This window comes from Strongylocentrotus purpuratus, unplaced genomic scaffold (genome assembly GCF_000002235.5).
Source record: "Strongylocentrotus purpuratus isolate Spur 01 unplaced genomic scaffold, Spur_5.0 spur5_scaffold_18, whole genome shotgun sequence".
NCBI classification, from domain to species: domain Eukaryota; kingdom Metazoa; phylum Echinodermata; class Echinoidea; order Camarodonta; family Strongylocentrotidae; genus Strongylocentrotus; species Strongylocentrotus purpuratus.
In genome coordinates this window covers 6435815-6457751 of record NW_022145603.1, presented here as the reverse complement: position 1 = coordinate 6457751, position 21937 = coordinate 6435815, and the positions used below count along the sequence as shown (strand labels likewise).

The window sequence follows — 21937 nt, the reverse complement described above, 5'->3', positions numbered from 1 at the left end:
AGTGTGACGTCACATATCTACGCCCTGCCCGCTGCTCTAATCCATGCTGTTGAGTTTATTACCATAGCCCTCATATCTCAAGTTTGTTCAGATATGGCGCAACAAACCCAAACAATTTTAATGTACAAGTCAATGGAATATAAGGCGACCAAAAAAAAAAAAAAAAAAATGTTGGCGAGGCAGGAGACAATTTGTTGCGCCTGACTTCAAAAAGCTTTGGAACAAATAAATTCCTAAAAAGTAAATGCAAAATGATGTCATGAGTTTGTCTGCAAATTTTTTGACAAAGATCCCTTTTATTGTGATTTAATTCAGGTTCATTAACATAAGTGTGGGGTTTGTTGCGCTGTATCTATAAAACACTTACAATACTGAAGGAATTTTACACATCCTATCCAACAAGCCCTAAAGGCCACCGCACACCTTACGACTGGTCTACGACTGGATTTTGAAAGAAATTATGATAGGATTAGATATAGAATGTTTTAGAATGTAAATTCCTACTGATTGAGGTCCCGAATTGTCATGTCAATATCAATATAAAAATTGCAGGGTGTTATGGCTTTTCAGTTGGAGAAAAGGCCCGATCGGCTGCGAATCGTAGCGACGTCACACAGGACGACTGGCCACCAACTGGTAACTGGGAGATTTGGCCTTTTCTCTGTCTGAAATACTTCAAATACATATATTTTCGATAATTATATTGATATACCATTCTGGACCTCAGTCAGATACAAAATTTTCAAATTGAAACTCAATTTCTCTTCAAATTGCAATCTTTCAAAATCCAGTCGTAGACCAGTCGTAAGGTGTGCGGTGGCCTTACTCCTAAAGCAACATATGAGACTCCACAGTAAAAATGTCACTTTTCGCTATTCCAGTTATTAATACAGGCATATCATTTCATTTGTCACAGTGTTTATTACAGACCCATGATTGTACTTGTGGACCTACACTGCTTACAACAGGCCTGCTTACAAACTTCCCAATTTTACTGTCTCAGAAACCTGCATCCAAAACTACGTGAAATTTGCTGTCACACACCAAATTTCAATATCCATAGGATTGCTAAGTGTTCTATGAATGCACAAAAATACATTAATTGATGCAAACCACAATAATTTTCCAATTGAGTCACCAGTTTGATAATTTTCTTGGTGCTATGCATATAAACAATTAAAAATATCTTGTTCTTCATGTAAGGAAAGATAGATAAATAAATAAAATCATAGCAGCAAGCCCAAATGACGATGCATTTACAGATACAGATATTCAAATTGAAGAAATTAACAAAAAATATACGAAATAAGTAATATAATAAATTGGTGTGTCATATAGAATATCAAAAAGATCTTTAAACAAGAGCACCGCAAGTCGGAGCATTATACGCCCGAAGTTTCACCTTTATGCACATCTACACATCAATATCATCCAACCATGCAAGTTTGAGGAAATTTCATTACAAAGTAAATGAGTTATCCACACAAGAATTTTTCAATATTTTTTTAGTAAAATGTGGTTACCATGGCAATGCCTTGTCGTACCCAAGTTATATCACCTTTATGCACATCTACACATCAATATCATCCATCCATGCAAATTTGAAGAAATTTAATTAAAAAGTAAATGAGGAATTATCCGCACAAGAATTTTTCAATTTTTTAGTAAAATGTGGTTACCATGGCAACGCCTTGGCGTACCCAAGTTATATCATCTTTACGCACATCTACACATCAATATCATCCATCCATGCAAGTTTGAAGAAATTTCGTTAAACAATGAATGAGGAGTTATCTACACAAGAATTGGCTAACGGACGGACGGACGGACGTCATACCATAATACGACCCTTCGGCGTATAAAAAGTGTATGTGAAATAATGGTTTATTGGTGTGCTGTTGTAGCACTTACAGTATGTATGTTTTGGACAGTAAAATTACTCAATATTTTAGTTTCAATAAACCAATGATCGTTTTCTTTAAATTGCGTATATTGCATCAGAAATTTATTAACACCATGTATAGTGAATCAAAACATAAACATACACAGTGTAACAACAAAAGTGATAATGAGCATGCATTGGTGTATCCTATACACTGTGAGTAAAAAAAAAGGAACCTAACTTTAGTAGCTTCTTATAAAAATATTATAACATATGAAACCTTGAGATGTATCTAATTGTAAAGAATAACCTTCACTCTGTCTACCGATACCTCATTTATGATGTTTCTGTCACGGATGACTGAGCACTAAGATTTTCAATTTTTGGGGGGTCAAAATCGCCTGTACCAAGTTTGACCTTAAGCAATGGGTGTGTGTCAAAGGCTTCTAATCACATGTTACTTTGTCTGAAATCGTTTTTAAATGATAAAATATGTTTTGTGTTTCAATTATTCAGAGTTAAGTGATTTTAAGTATCTAGACTTTCACAGGGATTTTATTTTAGGTTTCATTGGCTGTGGATGCACTTTGAACTGCCTACAAACCTCTTATCTTAGAATGTTATCTTGCCACAAAACCATCTGTTTATTGGTCGATTGCACCAACTTAGCTGAATAAGTTATCTAGCTCACAATCTACATTAAATTAATAGTTAACTAACCTAAAAGACTAAAAAAATACAAGGAAGGCCTGTTTAGAACACATATGCTAGTGTTTTGAACTGTGTTTTTACTTCATTTGAAAGAAAGCTTCTTCACTACCAACATTCTGAAGCTGACACACTCAATAAAGAAACTCTTACATACGAGGAATGTTGAGGAAACCAAGATTGTGTCTTAATGACAACAAAGATATCTTAAATATTGCTTGTAATAAGGATATTCTTTCATTTAAAGTTCAAATCAACACCTTTTCTAGTCAAATACACAAAATCAATTTAAAAAGCTTAGCCATTATTTCAAGACTCCAATAACAAATCCATAGTAGCTTTTGACGCACACGTATTGCTTAAGCCCAAACTTGATACAAGGCGATTTTGACAAAGCTTTTTGAAACTCCTGGTGCTCAGTCATCCGTGGCAGGAAAAGTATGAATAAGGTATCAGTAGACAGTAAAGTTACTCTTTACAATGAAATAAATTGCAAGGTTCCATATATGTTATAATATTATCATAAGAAGCTACCGAAGTTGGGTTTCCTTCTTTTTTTTACTCACACTGTATAGGAGAATTAAAAAACAATGTGTGAAGAAGTGGGTAATGGAAGTGCTGTTAAAACATACAGTAGGTATGTTTGATTACATGGAAAAGCTGTTATTTTAAATACGTATATTAATACATATTTTGAGTGGCACTATGCATAGTGGATTGAAACATAAACATAAATAATCGAATGGATAAATCAATATACATGTATAAATCATTAATATTAGTTATGATCATTATATTGGTGTGCCCTATTAAAAACAGATGATTTTAAAAAAATTGTAATTTTCACCTGTAGCAAGTGGATAAAATTTGGTAATTGGGCATGTTTTGTGACATCATTCTTACATCATACAATGGAAAGGGGGGGGGGGCATACCGAAACTATGTACTGGCAAACATATCAGGGCTTATACCTTTCAAGGGCCTCCTCCCCTCTTGGTACACATCAATACTAAAATGTTTTGGTCAGACCGGAGTTAGCCTGAATTCATGATAAATACTCTTGCAGTGCTAAAACACAACAGACAATGTATGTATACATAAATTTGAAGAACATACTGAAAGATCAATCTAAAATGCCAGCAAACTCCAAATCACTCATTGGGAGTTGAAAACGCTTCAATTTCATATGTGAAGACCCTATGGAGGTATACATGTAGGGGCAGCTAAAGAGACACACAGGCATATATAGTTAGAAAAAAAAACGAGAAATTAATGAAAAGGAGAGAGATGGTTACGCTTAATACTAGGGCCTATTCCTATTGGGCCTAAACTCATTAAAATTATAGTCTACTACATGAAGGAAAGAGAAGAAATGCCAAGAATCTGAGACTTCCCATAACATGACTCTTCTGCAACAGAAAATATCAATCAGTTTGAGGGCTAGTAGTGTAAGCTATATTGTGTGTATACCATAAGCCCGCCCGTGCGCACGGTGCGGTGCATCAGCGCCAAGGGTTACAACATGGTGCCTGTTATCAAGTTGGCCAAACTCTGTGTATAAAGGGCTCTGGAGTGCACTGACAGAAAGTTCTTATGTGGGTGAAACAGGAAGAACACTGAATGACCGATTAAAAGAACACAAAAGGGCCCTCAGATTAAACAATCCAACCCACTCAGCAGTGGCCGGAACACGCCCTCAATACTGGACATAACATTCGCTGGGATGATACACAGATCATAGACTTTGAATCTTATTTCTGGCCAAGGAAGGTCAAAGAGTCTATCTAGATAAAAAGCATTAATCCAGCACTCAATAGGGACACTGGGTACGCATTGTCACCTATCTTCGCTCCAGTGATCGCCAAGACAGCAACTGTGTGACAAATCAGTTGACATGAGGAAGTCTGCAGGAGCAGACGAAAGCTCGCCCCAATCATTTTTAAGTTTGGTAGAAGCGAAATACTTGTATATCAAGAAATCGCTGTGTGTGGCAAACTAAAGAATGAAAAAGTTCACCCGGTGCATTAGAGAATAATTTCCTACTGGTTGCTTTCCATTTTTTTTACCAAGCGATCTCTTTTGATTTTTCATTCATGACCTTGCTTCTGATGACTTTGAAGTTTCTAATCTTGAAATCAGGATATGCTGCCAAGAACTGGTGAACCTCTCTCTTACCTACAAAAGAAAATGAAAGGGAAAACACATGAAAAAGCATTGAGCAATGTAAACAAAAATAACTAGATTTAAAAAAAACAGAGCGATGATGATGAAACAAAGTTTGATTTTTTGTCCTCTCTAAAGCACAAAATAATTATAATGTACTTCTTTTTTGTTCCAGCAATTTCTAGTCTGTGTATTTCAAAAATGAAACCACTGAAAATATTTCTTCTGGCTCTTCTTGAAATTACACACACAAGGCATGAAAGGCAGTTTGACCACCCTTTGACATTGGATATCCTTAACGATCCTTCTCACAGGCTTTTACCAAAGACTTGGGTCACGTCGCACTCGAAAACACCTGTGTTTTGGCTTGTGCAGCTAATTTTTTTGTAATGGTGTCTGCAATGGGCCAAACACGCTGGGAAAAAAATCTTAATTTAAATTATCAACTGCTCTTAACCATTTTTTTTATGGCTGTCTTCAAAGGGGGCCGTGCGAGGGGAAATTTGTTTTAAAAAGAAGTTAAAGTTGCGATTGTTTTGTTTTTGTCAATGATGAAAAGAAAGAAGACAAGAACTAAGGCTGACATAATACAGAACAAGGCGGTTCACGAACCACGAGTCTCGCCCGATTTCGTGGTCAATAGAACGTGGAAAATTTTACCCCCCAAAAAAGGATTTTAAACAATTAGCATTTTGAGCCCTAGATTCCTTTGACCCCATCCTCCTACAGATCTGCTTACATACATGTACAACTTGACACTCAAACTGCATATACATGTATGTATGCATTTGAATAAATTTGCATAAATTAACCTAATTAATGAATTTCAAAATTCTGTGTACAACTTTTCAACCCTGCACCTAGCCCTATGAGATAAAACAATCAGAATCAAAATCGGTCGAGAAATGAGGGAGAAGAAGCATGTTTTGTGAATTATGAATAAATTTACATAAGCTATAATTACTGGAGTAAAATTTCAAAATTATGTGTACAAGTTTTGTGTAGCCAACGAAGCTCTACCAAATAAAACAATTATAATGAGAATTAGGTCAAGAAATGAAGAAGCATTTTTTGTGAATTTGAATAAATTTGCATAAATTAACATAATTAATGAATTTCAAAATTCTGTGTAGAAGTTTTGAACCCTGCACCTAGCCCTATGAGATAAAACAATCAGAATCAAAATCGGTCGAGAAATGAGGGAGAAGCATTTTTTGTGAATTATGAATAAATTTACATAAATTATGATATTTAATGAATGGAGTAAAATTTCACAATTCTGTGTACAAGTTTTGTGTAGCCATCTAAGCTCTATCAATTAAAACAATCAGATTCAAAATCGGTCAAGAAATGAAGGAGAAGAAGCATTTTTTGTGAATTTGAATAAATTTACGTAAATTAGCATAATTAATGAATTTCAAAATTCTGTGTAGAATTTTTGAACCCCGCACCTAGCCCTATGAGATAAAACAATCAGAATCAAAATCGGTCCAGAAATGAGGGAGAAGAAGCCTAATTTAACATTTTGTACACACACAGACACACAGACAGACAGACACACAGACACACGTACGGAGCCCGTTTCATAGTTTCAAAATGTGTAAAAAAATTGTGTATAAAGCCAATGAAAATTTGTCCAGGTTGTGACATCAAGGAGTTGCCAATTTAAGAGTATGACAATAAGTTGAAGTTGTACATGAAAAAGTTCATTGACCCTTGACTATAATGGACTTCAGAAAAGGATAATATTCTTTACATAACATTCATATGAAACTATAACACTACTGAGCTCTCCTACCTGAAGTTATGGAAGAAACCAAAACTTCAACATTTCCATAATGTCTGTACAGTACATACAGTATATGTACAGTATATATTGTGTATACAGGACACTGGCCTGAAACTTTAACCAAAACTTTAACTAAGTTTAAAAGATTATAAAATCCCTATTCCTTGACAAAACGCAGAGCATGGGGGTGCATATGAAAGAGGACACTCTACTGAATCATTTGAATTAGGTTTCAAGACAATTGGTCACAGGGTATTGGAATTATAGACATCTGAACTTAACCATGCAAACTTTAACCTGCAACAGACACTGGCCTGAAACTTTAATCAAAACTTAACCAAGTCTAAAAGGTTATAAAATCCCTATTCCTGGACGAAACACAGAGTATGGGGATGCATATACAAGAGAACACTCTACCAAATCATTTGAATCCAGTTTCAAGACCATTGGTTGCACGGTATTGGAATTCAAGCCATAGGAATTTGACCAATCAAACTTAAACCTGAAATGTTGACAACGCCGCCGTCGCCGCCGCCGGAAATAGTGACGCCTATGGTCTCGCTTCTGCTTCGCAGGCGAGACAAAAATTAAAGATTTTAAAGGATTTTCTAGACTGACATATGAAAATAAAATGAGGAATGAAACTTAAAGGTATTGCGCAGTGTTGGTAAAAGACGAAGGGGTAAAAAAATAGATTTCCTTCACTTTCTTATTTTTTGATACACTTATGAGGGTAGAACACAACTCCGTAAAAGTTCACTCTGAAATGCCTCCATTTTCGAGAAATCACATGTTTAGTGTTGATTTTTGGGATTTATCGGGTACCCGATGAATACGGCTAATTCGCTTGATGCTGAATATCTCACGGATAAAAGTGTTTCTGATCTTACAAATCACAGGTAAGGTTCTTTTTATGTTGATACATCTCAAAATAAAGAAAAGTTGGGAATTTTTGAAGGAGAACACTGTTTTTAAAGGGGAAAACAGATTTGTCTGGCCGGACAGATATCGTCGAATGTACTTGTCCTTTTACAGCTTCCAAGGCTATTTGAAGAAAATTGATAATCGATTTGGTCTTAGATCATCTAGATGCACCAAGAAAAACACATTTAATCAAAATCCGTGACCTTGGCCAACACTGTGTATTACTTTTAATAGGTTGGCAATTACTAGGAATGATGGAAATATAGAAAGAGAAGATAAATTATGGAAAACAAAGAAAAACTTATAAAAGAAAAAAGGAAAAGAGAGAAATCCAGACACAAAGAGTACTACAAGACGAATGGAAAATTGCAATGATTGAAGATAAACAAAAAAAGAAATATGCATTGCCAAAAGAAAGAGTGATGGGAAAACAAAGGAATACATCAAGAAAGGGACGATAAAATGAAGGACAACCAAGAAATTACATCAAGCAAGCATTTATGATGGGAAAACAAAGAAATACATCATCAAAATGAAGATGATGGATTGAAGGAAAAACAAATCACTCTATCCTCTTCCTTTCATCAATGTAATTCTTTATTTTTTCTCCAATCAGTGCAATTTTCCATTAGGCCTATAATATTCTCTGTGTCTGTAATTCTCTCTTTTTATTTTTTCATCTTTAAGTTATTCTTTGTTTCCCAATTCGGCCAACTTGAAATTCCAATATGTATAGTGCTAACAACTTTCAAAAATGTATAACTTTCTTATTGTTTGTCCGATTTTGTTCAAACTTTCACCAATCTGCTTCTCTGAAATTTCTTTTTTGTTTTAGAACTTGCCATATGGGTTGGATTCCCCTTTAAATGACTGTAGACCACTATCCTTGATGTTGCAACCATATAGATATGCATTAGAGTCAAATAATTCTCTAAGGCTTTGCAGTTAAATGAAAACAAGATGGTTCTCGAACCACGAGTCTCGCCCGATTTCGTGGTCAATAAAACGTGGAAAATTTCACCCCCAAAAAAGGATTTTGAACAATTAGCATTTTGAGACCTAGATGCCTTCTAAAGACCCCATCCTCCTACAGATCTGCTTACATACATGTACAACTTGACACTCAAACTGCATATATATGCATATTCATGCGCATGTACATGTAAATGCATGCAAGTACATTGCATATATATGCACATGTATGCATATTTATGCATAATTATGCATAAAGTTGTATGTAAGCATATCTGTATGCACCATATATGTTCCTATACCCAAGGGTCATTAATTACCACCAAGTTTGATCCAAATTGATGGCAGACTTTACAAATGAGCAATTAAAAGTTGTCCAGGTTGTGACATCAAGGAGTTGCCTATTTAAGAGTTTAATAAGTTAAAGTTGTACATGAAAATGCTGAAGTTCATTGACCCTTGACCTTTGACCTTTAACAGTGGTTACCTCACAGTCTTAACTGCAGACTGCAAAAGGGTAACCATCCTACAAAACATTGTCACCAGTAAATAATCCTAGTTGAAGTTGTACATGAAAATGCAAACATTATGCAAAGTTCATTGACCTTTGACCTTTAACTCTAATGGACTTCAGAAAAGGGTAATATTGTTTACACATAACATTCATATGAAACTATAACACTACTGAAATTTCCTACCTGAAGTTATGGAAGAAACCAAAACTTCAACATTTCCATAATGTCTGTCCAGTACATACAGTACACAGTATATGTACAGTATGTATATTGTGTATACACGACACTCCTGAAACTTTAACCAAAACTTTAACTATGTTTAAAAGATTATAAAATTCCTATTCCTTGACAAAACGCAGAGCATGGGGGTGCATATGAAAGAAGACACTCTACTGAATCATTTAAATTAGGTTTCAAGACAATTGGTCACACGGTATTGAAATTATAGACATCTGAACTTAACCATGCAAACTTTAACCTGCAACAGACACTGGCCTGAAACTTTAACCAAAACTTAACCAAGTTTAAATGGTTATAAAATCCCTATTCCTGGACGAAACACAGAGTATGGGGATGGATATGAAAGAGAACACTCTACCGAATCATTTGAATCCAGTTTCAAGACCATTGGTGGCACGGTATTGGAATTCAAGCCATAGGAATTTGACCAAGCAAACTTTAACCTGAAATGTTGACAACGCCGCCGTCGCCGGAAATAGCGACGCCTATGTCCCGCATCTGCTTCGCAGGCGAGACAAAAATCAGGAACAAGAGGTCAAACTACTCATTTACATCATAAGCATTTTATGTTTTACAATTGCAAGGGTTCTAAGCTCTCCAGAAAAACAAAGAGCCCTGGGAAGTTTATGACATTCCTTCTACTTTATATCTCTTTTCACTTTAAAAAGTCCTTGCATGTACCCTTTTGTGAATAGCACGACACATACCAGGTAACTTCTTTCTCGTATCTCTTAGCAGGTACTGCTCGAAGTAGTTGCATACCAATTTTTTGGAGGAAGTTTCCCAGTGGGTGTACCCCCGACCTATAAAGAAAAGAGAAATAGAAAGAAAATCGATGAGGGAAATATAATTTATATCAGAGCAAAATATATATTTTTTGTTTTCAATATTTGCCAGCATCATAACCATGGCAGATCTGAAGTTCCCTATTACGAGGGTATCATAGATAAACGAACAATGCACCAGCCAAACGTCATTAGGGAGCTTCCAATTTGATACCAGACTGATAATTCGGGCCATGTGCACATGTATTGATTTTGTAAGGAATAAGTGCTCCAAATCCAAGACAAGTAAAGTGGCTAACAAACATTGCAGTTGGCAAAATAATGTTAGGTGTACTGCCAATTTTGAATCATCTGTCAAGACTACAAACAAAAAACAAAAAAGTGAATTGGTAAATAATGTTATGCATAATATGTGTCCTGCGTAAAGTGAAGATCTTTGGTTCCTTTTAAAAATAACATACATGTATGTACTAAGACATACCTGAATACGCAATATGGTCCTTTTCCTCCTCCTGCTTCGTCCCTTCTTCCTCCTGATTCATCCCTCCTTCCTCCTGATTCATCCCTCCTTCCTCCTCCTGATTCATCACTCCTTCCTCCTCCTGATTCATCACTCCTTCCTCCTCCTGATTCATCCCTCCTTCCTCCTCCTGATTCATCCCTCCTTCCTCCTCCTGATTCATCCCTCCTACAAACAAGTACAATAAGCATAGAAGCAAAAGATAAGGAGCAGCATGTAAGATGGGGTAAAGACAAGGTGAGAGAAAGCAGTGACAATGTATTAAACCTTCCAGGTACCCCCTTGATGCTTTGCGGAACAAGTCTGCATCGCGAAAACTCGCGGCGACGTTTCACGACTTTTTTCTTTTGGGTCTAGCGCATCTGTTTTGAACAACATTGCAACGCCCAGGTAGGTGGTTCTGAAGTTACACATAAGTTTATACATGCACGTTAACCAAAAATGGCTAAAAAGCATGATTTCATGCAGGATTTCAATACAAATTGTGCTTTCAGCCAAAACTCATAAATGTATGATTATTTTTGCTTCTAACGATTAAAATTAATTGATAACATGCTGTTTATGATCGCACAAGTGTAGCCGACAATTTTCATCGAAAAACAATAACAGACAAAAAGGTCAAAAACATAAGAAATTAATTTTGATATCATGTTTTTGAAGTATATTTGCTAAGAACACTAAAAAGAGTAACTATACCACAAATTAGTATATTTGGAACTTTATTTATTGATTAGGAGCAAAAAGTCTGATTCCATGCATAAATTACACATAAATTAGCATAATTAATAAACATTATTCTTCACAAAACGGATGACGTGCATTCCAATTCCTCGTCGCGATCGTGCAGTCGACGGCCCAGATCTCAAGGAGGCATGGAGCCCCCCCCCGATATCATCTACCAAATTAGCCAGGCCTAATTCGGGTTAAGGGGAAATATAAAATTTCCCCCTAATTCGGGTTAGGGGGAAATATAATATTTTCCCCTAATTGGGTTAAGGGGAAATATAATATTTTCCCCTAAGTCGGATTAAGGGGAAATATAATATTTTCCCAAAGATGTACATGTACAGTATGTATGTGCATATATATATATACACATGTAAATACAGTTAAATTTGCATGCCTAAGTCAAATCCCTTGGGACCACAGAAATCTGAGAAATTCTACTTCTAAGAGGTAAACTAGACATGAATTCGTCACTTGAGATGAATTAGGTGATCCGCCATGATTTTAATAGATGACGCAGGAAGTTACGATGTAATTGAGAAAAAAAAATTGCAACAAAAATAGCAGCAAAAATCTTGAATATGAAGTTTGGAAATGATTAAAGACTTAAGAGATGATTTTTTTTAGAATAATTCATTTGCCATAGGCTTTGTACACAAATTTTGAAGTGCAATATTTCAATAAATGATAAACGTCTGGAAATGAGAATAAACAAATATGAATGTCTTTAATAACCCAGTACAGCTCTGGAAACTTGGGCATGATTGGTAACGTTATGTATTTATTATGATTTTTTTTTGATAATTAACTTGTCATAGGCTTTGTACACAAACTTTAAAGTGCAATGTGTTAACAAATGATAAACGTTTTGAGACGATACTAACAAATATGAAAGAATTATTAAATGCAAAACTTATTTAAATTGCCCACCAAAAAACAAAAAAACAAAATCCTTCAGCGGATTCGAACCCGGGCCACAAAGACGAGAGTCGAGTGTCAACACCAATATACCACGGCGCTTCCACATAGACATAACACGTATATCTGAAAAAGTCTATGACCGATTCTGAATTCACACGTTAATTCGAATTTTTTCACCATGATCCCATAATCTAAATCAAAAATAACATTTCTCGTAGCGTACAGTCTCAGCTACAACATATCAAATTTTGGTATAAACAACTGAGAAAAGTAAAAAGAAAGACTATGCAAATTGTGACTTAGAAAAAAAAATCACCCTCCATAGACATAACACGTACATGTTGCAGATTCGGACTTTTCACCTTTAATCAAAAATTTGACCATGATCCCATCATGTAAATGAAAAATAAATGTCACGTTACTTGTAGATAACATTCTCAGCTACAACATATTGAAATTTGGGACAGTCAAAAGAACATTGTCAAATGTAATGTAAAAAATCAAAAATCAATTTTCTTACTTCAGATGGCAATATGATGATGTCACAACATCCGGTGACCCAAAATGATGCATGAAATGGAATCTACAACTCATGCCCTTTCAGAATATGAAATAAAAATGGAGGTCACATGGCATTCTGAAAAGTTACAGCGAATTCAAAATTTGCCTTTTTTTTACAATTTTTTCAATTTTTGGCATATTTTCGCGCGCGCGGATTTTGAGGTTTAGCGCGCGCATATTACGTTATTATAGGTCAAGAAGGACTGGAAATTAGTTAAAATTGTTGACAATAGTATTAGGAACCCAAAACATGTAAAAAAACGGCGTTTCCACGTTCCGTACGTGCTACACGCGAAAAAACGCGCGCGCAGACGCGCACGCGCTGAATTTTTTTAAATGCTCAAAATGGCCTGAAACGTATAGTAAACTCAAAATAAATTCATTTGGAGCATTTTTCAATTTTGACGCGCGTGCATGCGCGTAGGTTGAAGAGTTGAACCTTGACCTGAAGTTAATGTATGCCAAATTTGGTCAAAAAATAACGTTCCGTTAGGAAGATATGGTCAATAAGAAGATTTTACAAAATGGCGCCTAGATGACGTCACGGATGGGTGATCACAATGAAAACAGATGACCCGTCAAGATTTTATGATGGGACATGACTATGGGAAATTTCATGATGATTGACATTGCCGTTTTTGCATGAATTATGTCACAAAAAAGTGACCAGAAATAAATAATAATAAAAAAGATTCTGACGAAATCAAGAGGTTCTCCGCCAATGAATGGCGGATCACCTAATAACACATATTTTGCACAATCTGGTCTAAACAATGCTTCCACGGGCGATTATTTGACGACTTACAGAAGGTCAACTAATACAAGGTTAACTGTAACCTTTATGCAATAATAAACTCACAGTTTGCCAATTTTTTTTTTAATTGGTGGGGAAAAAGAGCTGCTCTCTGGTTCTTCATTCTTTTAAAGCTACAGTATTCCCAGGACCCAGAAATAGCTCCATCTCAGTCCTGAACTACCCATATTGTTCCCGTCAGCGCTCCCAGGATGCAACATTCTGATCTCGTAGTCTTATGATTTATGCTCGCTTGAATGATTGCAAATTTATTTGGCATCCTTTACATCCTTACAATAAATTCATTACCAAGTAACAAAGTGAGTATTATGTCTCTTCCAAACATCCCTGTTTTCCCAGGTCGAAAATCCCATAGAGACCAATAGAGACCATTAGAAAAATTCTATTGGTCTCTAATGGTTTCTGTTGGAGTCTATTGGTTTCTGTTGGACCCATAGAATTGAATCCAATAGAGACTATTCAAACCATCAGAAACCAAAAGAAACCAATAGCACCCATAGAAACCAATAGAAATAGAAACCAATAGGACCAATAGAAACCAATAGGACCAATAGAAACCAATAAGACAAATATAAACCAATAGGACCAATAGGACCAATAGGACCAATATAAACCAATAAGACCAATAGAAACCAATAGAACCGAAAGGACCAATAGGACCAATAGGACCGATAGGACCAATAGAAAACCAATGAGACCAATAGAACCCAATGGGACCAATAGAAACCAATAGGTCCAATAGAAACCAATAGAAACCAACAGCTAAATCTATCTCATGCATATTCATGATTACTTTATACGTGTTCACAGAAAATTACATTTATCATAATTTGTCAAGCAACTTATGACAATGTACATCAATTTTATGATTTTTATTTTCTTTTGGCAACTAATGACTCATAGATTATTTGTTTAATCATGTTACAATTTCATTCACGTTTTAGCAATAGATATATTGATTATAATGATTACTATAAAACACTAACCAAGAAACAATTCATGTATGTTTATTATATAGAATAGTAGAAGCATTCAGTCAAAATAAAGGATAATCTAATACTCACTCCAAGTGATCTATGTGATGGAGTTGATGCAATTGAGATTAGAATATACTTTTTTTTGGTGGACAGTTGCTAAAATCGATTCTGATTGATCATTATTGATTTACCAATAGAAGCCATTGGACTATTGGTTTCAATAGGGAATTCGGAACATGGGAGCATTAGGAACCCATTGAAAGATCTCTAGTGGACCAACAGGAACCCATAGAAAATATCTAATGGACCAACAGAAACCCATCATAGAAGAAAATATCTAATGGACCAAGAAACCCATAGAAGACATGGGTGGATGCTGGTCCAATAGAAGCTTTCTGTTGGTCCATCAGCATTTCTTCTGTGGGTTTGTGTTGGTCCAATAGATATTTTCTAATGGTTTCTGTGGGTCCATCATTTCACTTTCCCTATTGAAACCATTAGACACCAATAGCTCTAATGGTTTCTGATGGTCCAATAGGATCGGATCCTAATGGAATTTCGACCTGGGTTCTGATACAAACCCCATTATAGGCTAATTTACTGAAATATATATCGTTGATCGTTGTGTAAAAAAGGCATAGGGTCCATTTATCAAAACTTACTCTTATGCACTGATTCCTATTGGGGGTGCTCTTTAGTTCTATGAGAATACTTTCCCTTTGATATGATAAACTAGATGGAACTTTGACTGCGCGCAGTCAAGAAAGATGCCTCCGTCATAGAGCAAGTTTACAAACCAAAACAGAAGAAATTTTTCAAATTCAAGTTTCTTGTAATCCATTAACAGGTTCTCAGAATATCGTGATTACAACCAATTTCTCATATACATATATGACCCTTTGATCTTTGATCTCATGACCCAAGAATCTACTCAGTTCATTGGAAGATAAGCAAGATACATACATGATCTAAGTTTGGCAGGAATCCATCAATCTGTTCAAATGATAATGCGATCACAAGCTATTTGCATACATAATGAGCCGCATGACCTTTGACCTTGACCTCATGACCCCAAAATCTAATCAGTTCATCGGCTCTGCGAGTAACATACATGACCTAAGTTTGGCAGGAATCCAACAATCAGTTCTTGAGATAACGCGATCACAAGCTGTTTTTGCATACATAATGAGCCCTGTGACCTTTGACCTCGTGACCCCCAAATCTAATCAGTTCATCGGCTCTGCAAGATACATACATGACCAAAGTTTGGCAGGAATCCATCAATCGGTTCTTGAGATAACGCGATCACGAGCTGTTTTTGCATACATAATGAGCCCTGTGACCTTTGAACTTTGACCTCGTGACCCCAAAATCTAATCAGTTCATGGGCTCTGCAAGATACATACATGACCAAAGTTTGGCAGGAATCCATCAATCGGTTCTTGAGATAACGCGATCACGAGCTGTTTTTGCATACATAATGAGCCCTGTGACCTTTGAACTTTGACCTCGTGACCCCAAAATCTAATCAGTTCATGGGCTCTGCAAGATACATACATGACCAAAGTTTGGCAGGAATCCATCAATCGGTTCTTGAGATAACGCGATCACGAGCTGTTTTTGCATACATAATGAGCCCTGTGACCTTTGAACTTTGACCTCGTGACCCCAAAATCTAATCAGTTCATGGGCTCTGCAAGATACATACATGACCAAAGTTTGGCAGGAATCCATCAATCGGTTCTTGAGATAACGCGATCACGAGCTGTTTTTGCATATATAATGCGCCCTGTGACCTTTGACCTTTGACCTCGTGACCCCAAAATCTAATCAGTTCATCGGCCCTGCAAGATACATACATGACCAAAGTTTGGTAGGAATCCATTAATCGGTTCTCCAGATAACGCGATCACGAGAACGGGACGTACGGACGGGACGTACGTACGGACGTACGGACGTACGGACGTACGGACGGACGGACGGACGGTAACGGCTACGTAACGGAGGCATTGTTACATATGATGGACGCTCTGTACATACCGGACATCATCGTTCTTCTGATTCTATGATAAACATAATCGACTGCGCGCAGTCGGATGCCTCCGTCATAGAGCAATTTTAACGGAATTCAGTTCAATTGTAATCCATTAACAGGTTCTCAGAATATCGTGATTACAAGTCTCATATACATATATGATGATCTTTGACCTCATGACCCTAAATCTACTCATCATGGCTCTGCAAGATGTCCTGAATAGTAATCCATCTGTCAGTTCTAATGAGATGTGTTCACAAGCTATGCATACATAATGAGCATGACCTTGACCTTTGATCTTATGATCTACTCAGTTCATTGGCTCTGCAAGTAACATACATGACCTAATGGCAGGAATCCATCAATCGTTCTTGAGAACGCGATCACGAGCTGCATACATAATGTGCGTTGTGGCCTTTGACCTTGACCTCATGACCCCAAAATCTAATCAGTTCATCTGCTCTGCAAGTAACATACATGACCTAAGTTTAGCAGCAATCCATCAATCGGTTCTTGAGATAACGCAATCACGAGCTGTTTTTGCATACATAATGTGCGCTGTAGCCTTTGACCTTTGACCTCGTGACCCCAAAATCTAATCACTTCATCGGTTCTGCAAGTACATACATGACCTAAGTTTGGCAGCAATCCATTACTCGGTTCTTGAGATAACGCGATCACGAGCTGTTTTTGCATACATAATGAGCCCTGTGATGTCATGACCCCAAAATCTAATCATGACTCTGCAAGATACATACATGACCAAAGTTTGGCAGGAATCCATCAATCGGTTCTTCAGATAACGCGATCACGAGCTGTTTTTGCATACATAATGACTGTGACCTTTGACCTTTGACATCGTAATCTAATCAGTTCATCGGCTCTGCAAGATACATACATGACCAAAGTTTGGCAGGAATCCATCAATCGGGATTCACGAGAACGGGACGTACGTACGTACGTACAGACGTACGTACGTCACATAATGCCTCTACTTCGTAACGGAGGCATAAAATATACCCATTCATTAATTACAACAAATTATGAAAAATGGGATGGTGCATTTTGGGGGGTTCTATAGTCTTCATATCATCACTAAAAGAAATTGACATGAGTATGTATTTCAAATATTGAACAACAATAATCTTCTTTCTGATCTCCAACATTCACAGACTTTGGCCTCTATTTGCAGCACTTTGACATATACATGTACACAGATGGTCATAGATGATGGGCTCTCGTAGTTATTTTTTTTTTGCACTTAATCTGGGCGAAAAAGCTTGTTGAAAGTGTGCTTTTCACAAAGTTAGCAGAAAATTAATTCAGACTCACTACAGCACAGTGTGGATACATTTCTTGCTGAATGAAACTGGCATTATAGAGTGAGAATCAAATACACAATCTTCTGATCAAAAGATGAGTCAAATCCACTCCATGACGACACTTTCAGAAATAGAGTTTAGGTGAAATAAAGGGCAACTTACCTCCTCTGTCCAGAGCTGCCAACCTCCTTCCCACAACTGTAACAGCTTTAATTGCCAGAGGTGCTTGGTAGATATTTTGGTTAACATCCTCCGAGTGTCCGAGGTGCTTATATATATAGCCTCGATCCGCTTCAGGCACATCCATGAGGGCAAACTCTGTAGAGATCCTGTGTCTATTTCTTGTGGCTGTGATCCTCTCTTCATTCTTCAACTCTACCTTACCGCAGATATACTTTACGGCATGCCAGCCCGAAACATGCTCAGCGGATTTGCTTATGCTTGGAAAAAGGTACTTATTGCTCTCAGCAATGCCACATGCCCTTCTAACATCCTTGTCTGCAAGTTTTTTGAGACCTACAACACAATCTTGGGGGAATAGGATTGGCACCAGATGATGATTACCCTTCCCTGTCTGGTAGCCTATTTTCAAGGAATCAATTAAGGTCTTCTCCAGTGCATCAAGCTCGTCAAGATGTCTTCGATCCAACCAGACTCCACGATCTGCGTCTTCCCATGCTTTTACAGTGAGACGACTGGGCTCACCACCCCGCCTAGCATTGAAGAGTGTTAAACGACTTACAACACAATTCCTTAGTTCTATAAACTCATGAACATCAATATTCTCTCTGACACCAAGCTCATTTATCTTCTTCACTGTGTAGTCTCTAACTTTCCGTAGGTCTTCTTCCTCTGGCTGTTGTTCCGGTCGCCGAAGCTTCTCTTCGCGAGTCTTGCTCAAACTGTACTCAGCATCACCAAAAATCATATCTTTACTCGTTTCGAACACTGTCACCCACTTTGCGATATCGTTGGCCTTATCATCCTCGTCATCAATAAGAAACATCCCTCTCAGTATTTTACTGGTTCGTTTGAGCAGGTAATAAAGAGCAAGTTTTAGGCCTGCCTTCACACCTACACCCTCCGAACTCTCCACCTTCGTATAAGCATCAATTGCCTCTTCCAGGTGACGGAAATTTTTCCTCTTGAACAAATCACAGATATTCCCACTTTTGTCTGGGAGACTCCCAATGGCTTGTTCTGCCATGTTCATTTTTGAATGAAGATTGGCCAATCTTCGCATATCAGCCATCACTGATTTTTTTACTTCACTCTTTTTGTCTACCTTCCTTCTCTGTTTGTTGAACATCTTTTTTCCCACTTCAAGTAGGATAGGATCTTTTGTGCATATGTCATAAACATCTCTATCCTCACCCTCTCTAAATTTGGATATTATTTCCTTCATGAATTCCCCTCCATTAGCTTCATCTACCACAGACATCATCTCAGCAGGGATAGGAGTTACTTCACAAGCTGCATCGGAGGTTTGGGCATGTTTTTTTTCATGTCTTGATATGTAACGTTTTTCTATGAATGCTTTGCACAGATGACAAATGACCAGTTTACCCTTTGTCTTTGAATCATTCCTCCTTTCTCTCTCAAGCACTGGATTATCTGGATTTTTCCTCAATCTTATCTTGTTCAGTTCCAATATGCCCTCTTTTCTGAATGCATCAAATACTAAATCCCTTTCCTTCTTTCTCATTTTCAAGGCCTGGCAAACTCTCTTGTGATCTTTGTGCTTTTTCTCTATGTGATTCCGTAGCTTTGACCACATTCTTTTGCAGAATATGCAATAACGGTAAGGTTTCTTGTATGTACCACATGCAAGAGAACCTTGACCTGGTATGTTTACTGGCCTACATGTAGGTATCTCTTGGTCCTGTGTGTTTACTTGTTCACGCATCTCTTGGTCCTGTGTGTTTACTTGTTCATGCATCTCTTGGTCCTGTGTGTTTACTTGTTCAGGCATCTCTTGTTCCGCTGTGTTTACTTGTTCAGGAATCCCTTGGTCCTCTGTGTTTACTTGCTCAGGCATCTCTTGTTCCGCTGTGTTTACTTGTTCAGGCATCTCTCGGTCCTGTATGATTACTTGCTGAGGCATCCTCTCTTTACATGCAATGCCTGCTTTAGACCAATTGGAAATTTCAATGCCTGGTCTCTTTGATTTTAAAGCTCTTTCATGGGACTGGATCTTTCTCTTACCAATCTTATTACAGACTACATCTGCAGGAAAATCATCAGTTTCAGATTCAGATTCTGAATAGGAATCTGGAACATAGTCTGAATCATCATCTGATTGGTCATATGTGTAAGGTGAGCTGCCCTCTGTGTATACTTGCTGAGACATCTCTTGTTCCTGTGTATATATTCCTTGAGGCACCTCTGGTTCCTCTGCGTTAACTTGTTCAGGCATCCCTTGGTTCTCTGTGTTAACTTGTTCAGGCATCCCTTGGTTATCTGTGTTGACTTGTTCAGGCATCCCTTGGTTCTCTGTGTTGACTTGTTCAGGCATCGCTTGGTTCTCTGTGTTGACTAGTTCAGGCATCCCTTGGTTCTCTGTGTTGACTTGTTCAGGCATCCCTTGGTTCTCTGTGTTGACTAGTTCAGGCATCCCTTGGTTATCTGTGTTGACTTGTTCAGGCATCCCTTGGTCTGCTGTGTTGACTTGTTCAGGCATCCCTTGGTTCTCTGTGTTGACTTGTTCAGGCATCCCTTGGTTCTCTGTGTTGACTTGTTCAGGCATCCCTTGGTTCTCTGTGTTGACTTGTTCAGGCATCGCTTGGTTCTCTGTGTTAACTTGTTCAGGCATCCCTTGGTCCGCTGTGTTGACTTGTTCAGGCATCCCTTGGTTCTCTGTGTTGACTTGTTCAGGCATCCCTTGGTTCTCTGTGTTAACTTGTTCAGGCATCCCTTGGTCCGCTGTGTTGACTTGTTCAGGCATCCCTTGGTCCGCTGTGTTGACTTGTTCAGGCATCCCTTGGTTCTCTGTGTTGACTTGTTCAGGCATCCCTTGGTCCGCTGTGTTGACTTGTTCAGGCATCCCTTGGTTCTCTGTGTTAACTTGTTCAGGCATCCCTTGGTTCTCTGTGTTAACTTGTTCAGGCATCCCTTGGTTCTCTGTGTTGACTTGTTCAGGCATCCCTTGGTCCGCTGTGTTAACTTGTTCAGGCATCCCTTGGTTCTCTGTGTTGACTTGTTCAGGCATCCCTTGGTTCTCTGTGTTGACTTGTTCAGGCATCGCTTGGTTCTCTGTGTTAACTTGTTCAGGCATCCCTTGGTCCGCTGTGTTGACTTGTTCAGGCATCCCTTGGTTCTCTGTGTTGACTTGTTCAGGCATCCCTTGGTTCTCTGTGTTGACTTGTTCAGGCATCCCTTGGTCCGCTGTGTTGACTTGTTCAGGCATCCCTTGGTCCGCTGTGTTGACTTGTTCAGGCATCCCTTGGTTCTCTGTGTTGACTTGTTCAGGCATCCCTTGGTCCGCTGTGTTGACTTGTTCAGGCATCCCTTGGTTCTCTGTGTTAACTTGTTCAGGCATCCCTTGGTCCGCTGTGTTGACTTGTTCAGGCATCCCTTGGTCTTCTGTGTTTACTGTGTTTACTTCCTGAGGCATCTTCTCCTTACATGCATTTCCCCATGTGCTCGCTTGCTTTATTAGATCCGAATAATAGGGTTCTGGGAACTTGAAATCTTTTGGCAGCGAGTAGTCATACAATAATTCCATATTGCTCTTCATGTCTTTTGTGGCGAACAGACATAGTGCGGGTTTCCCCGTAATTTCAATCACTTTCATCCTACAGTTGGCCTTTTGACCTGTTGCATGGTTCACGAGTCGTGCCAACACAGGCTCCTTCTTGCATGGCTCCATTGTCGCATCAACACTGTAAAATTACAAATGAAAGAATTTTGAATCCATATATTGTATTTCAAATAATGTTAGAAAGATCGGAGATAATTACTTGATTAGAAAACAACTAGATATTGGCACTCTATAATACTTGGATTGGATTAGATTGGATCCTTAAATTTCTGTGAGGATTATTCTTCCACTTACATATTTTCAAATGCCCTAAATTTTCATGA

At 37.8% G+C, this 21937-nt stretch overlaps 2 protein-coding genes across 2 annotated transcripts in view; both read right to left on the bottom strand.

The window, feature by feature from the left end:
* Positions 1 to 20353, bottom strand: part of LOC115925389 — a 38162-nt gene extending 17809 nt beyond the window's left edge. Inside the window, exon 1 of the mRNA XM_030989107.1 lies at positions 18017 to 20353. Within this exon, the coding sequence (XP_030844967.1) occupies positions 18017 to 20336 (2320 nt within the window). The 5' untranslated portion in view covers positions 20337 to 20353. The remainder of the gene's footprint in view (positions 1 to 18016) is intronic.
* LOC115925390 lies at positions 4668 to 10577 on the bottom strand. Its single transcript, XM_030989108.1, has 3 exons — positions 10460 to 10577; positions 9875 to 9996; positions 4668 to 4765 (listed from the first exon to the last, which is right to left on the bottom strand). The coding sequence occupies exons 1-3, from the start codon at positions 10563 to 10565 to the stop codon at positions 4682 to 4684; spliced, it is 312 nt and encodes a 103-aa protein (XP_030844968.1). The 5' UTR covers positions 10566 to 10577; the 3' UTR covers positions 4668 to 4681.
* Positions 20354 to 21937: the final 1584 nt, after the last annotated feature.

Bases quoted from the DNA above. Each gene is read 5' to 3' on its own strand.
- LOC115925390 (XM_030989108.1), bottom strand. From the start codon at position 10,565: ATGAATCAGGAGGAGGAAGGAGGGATGAATCAGGAGGAAGGAGGGATG. The intron at 9,997-10,459 runs GTATGTCTTAGT...TTTTCTTTATAG, and splicing joins GGACCATATTGCGTATTCAG to GTCGGGGGTACACCCACTGG. The intron at 4,766-9,874 runs GTACATGCAAGG...TTTCTTTTGTAG, and splicing joins GTCGTGCTATTCACAAAAGG to GTAAGAGAGAGGTTCACCAG.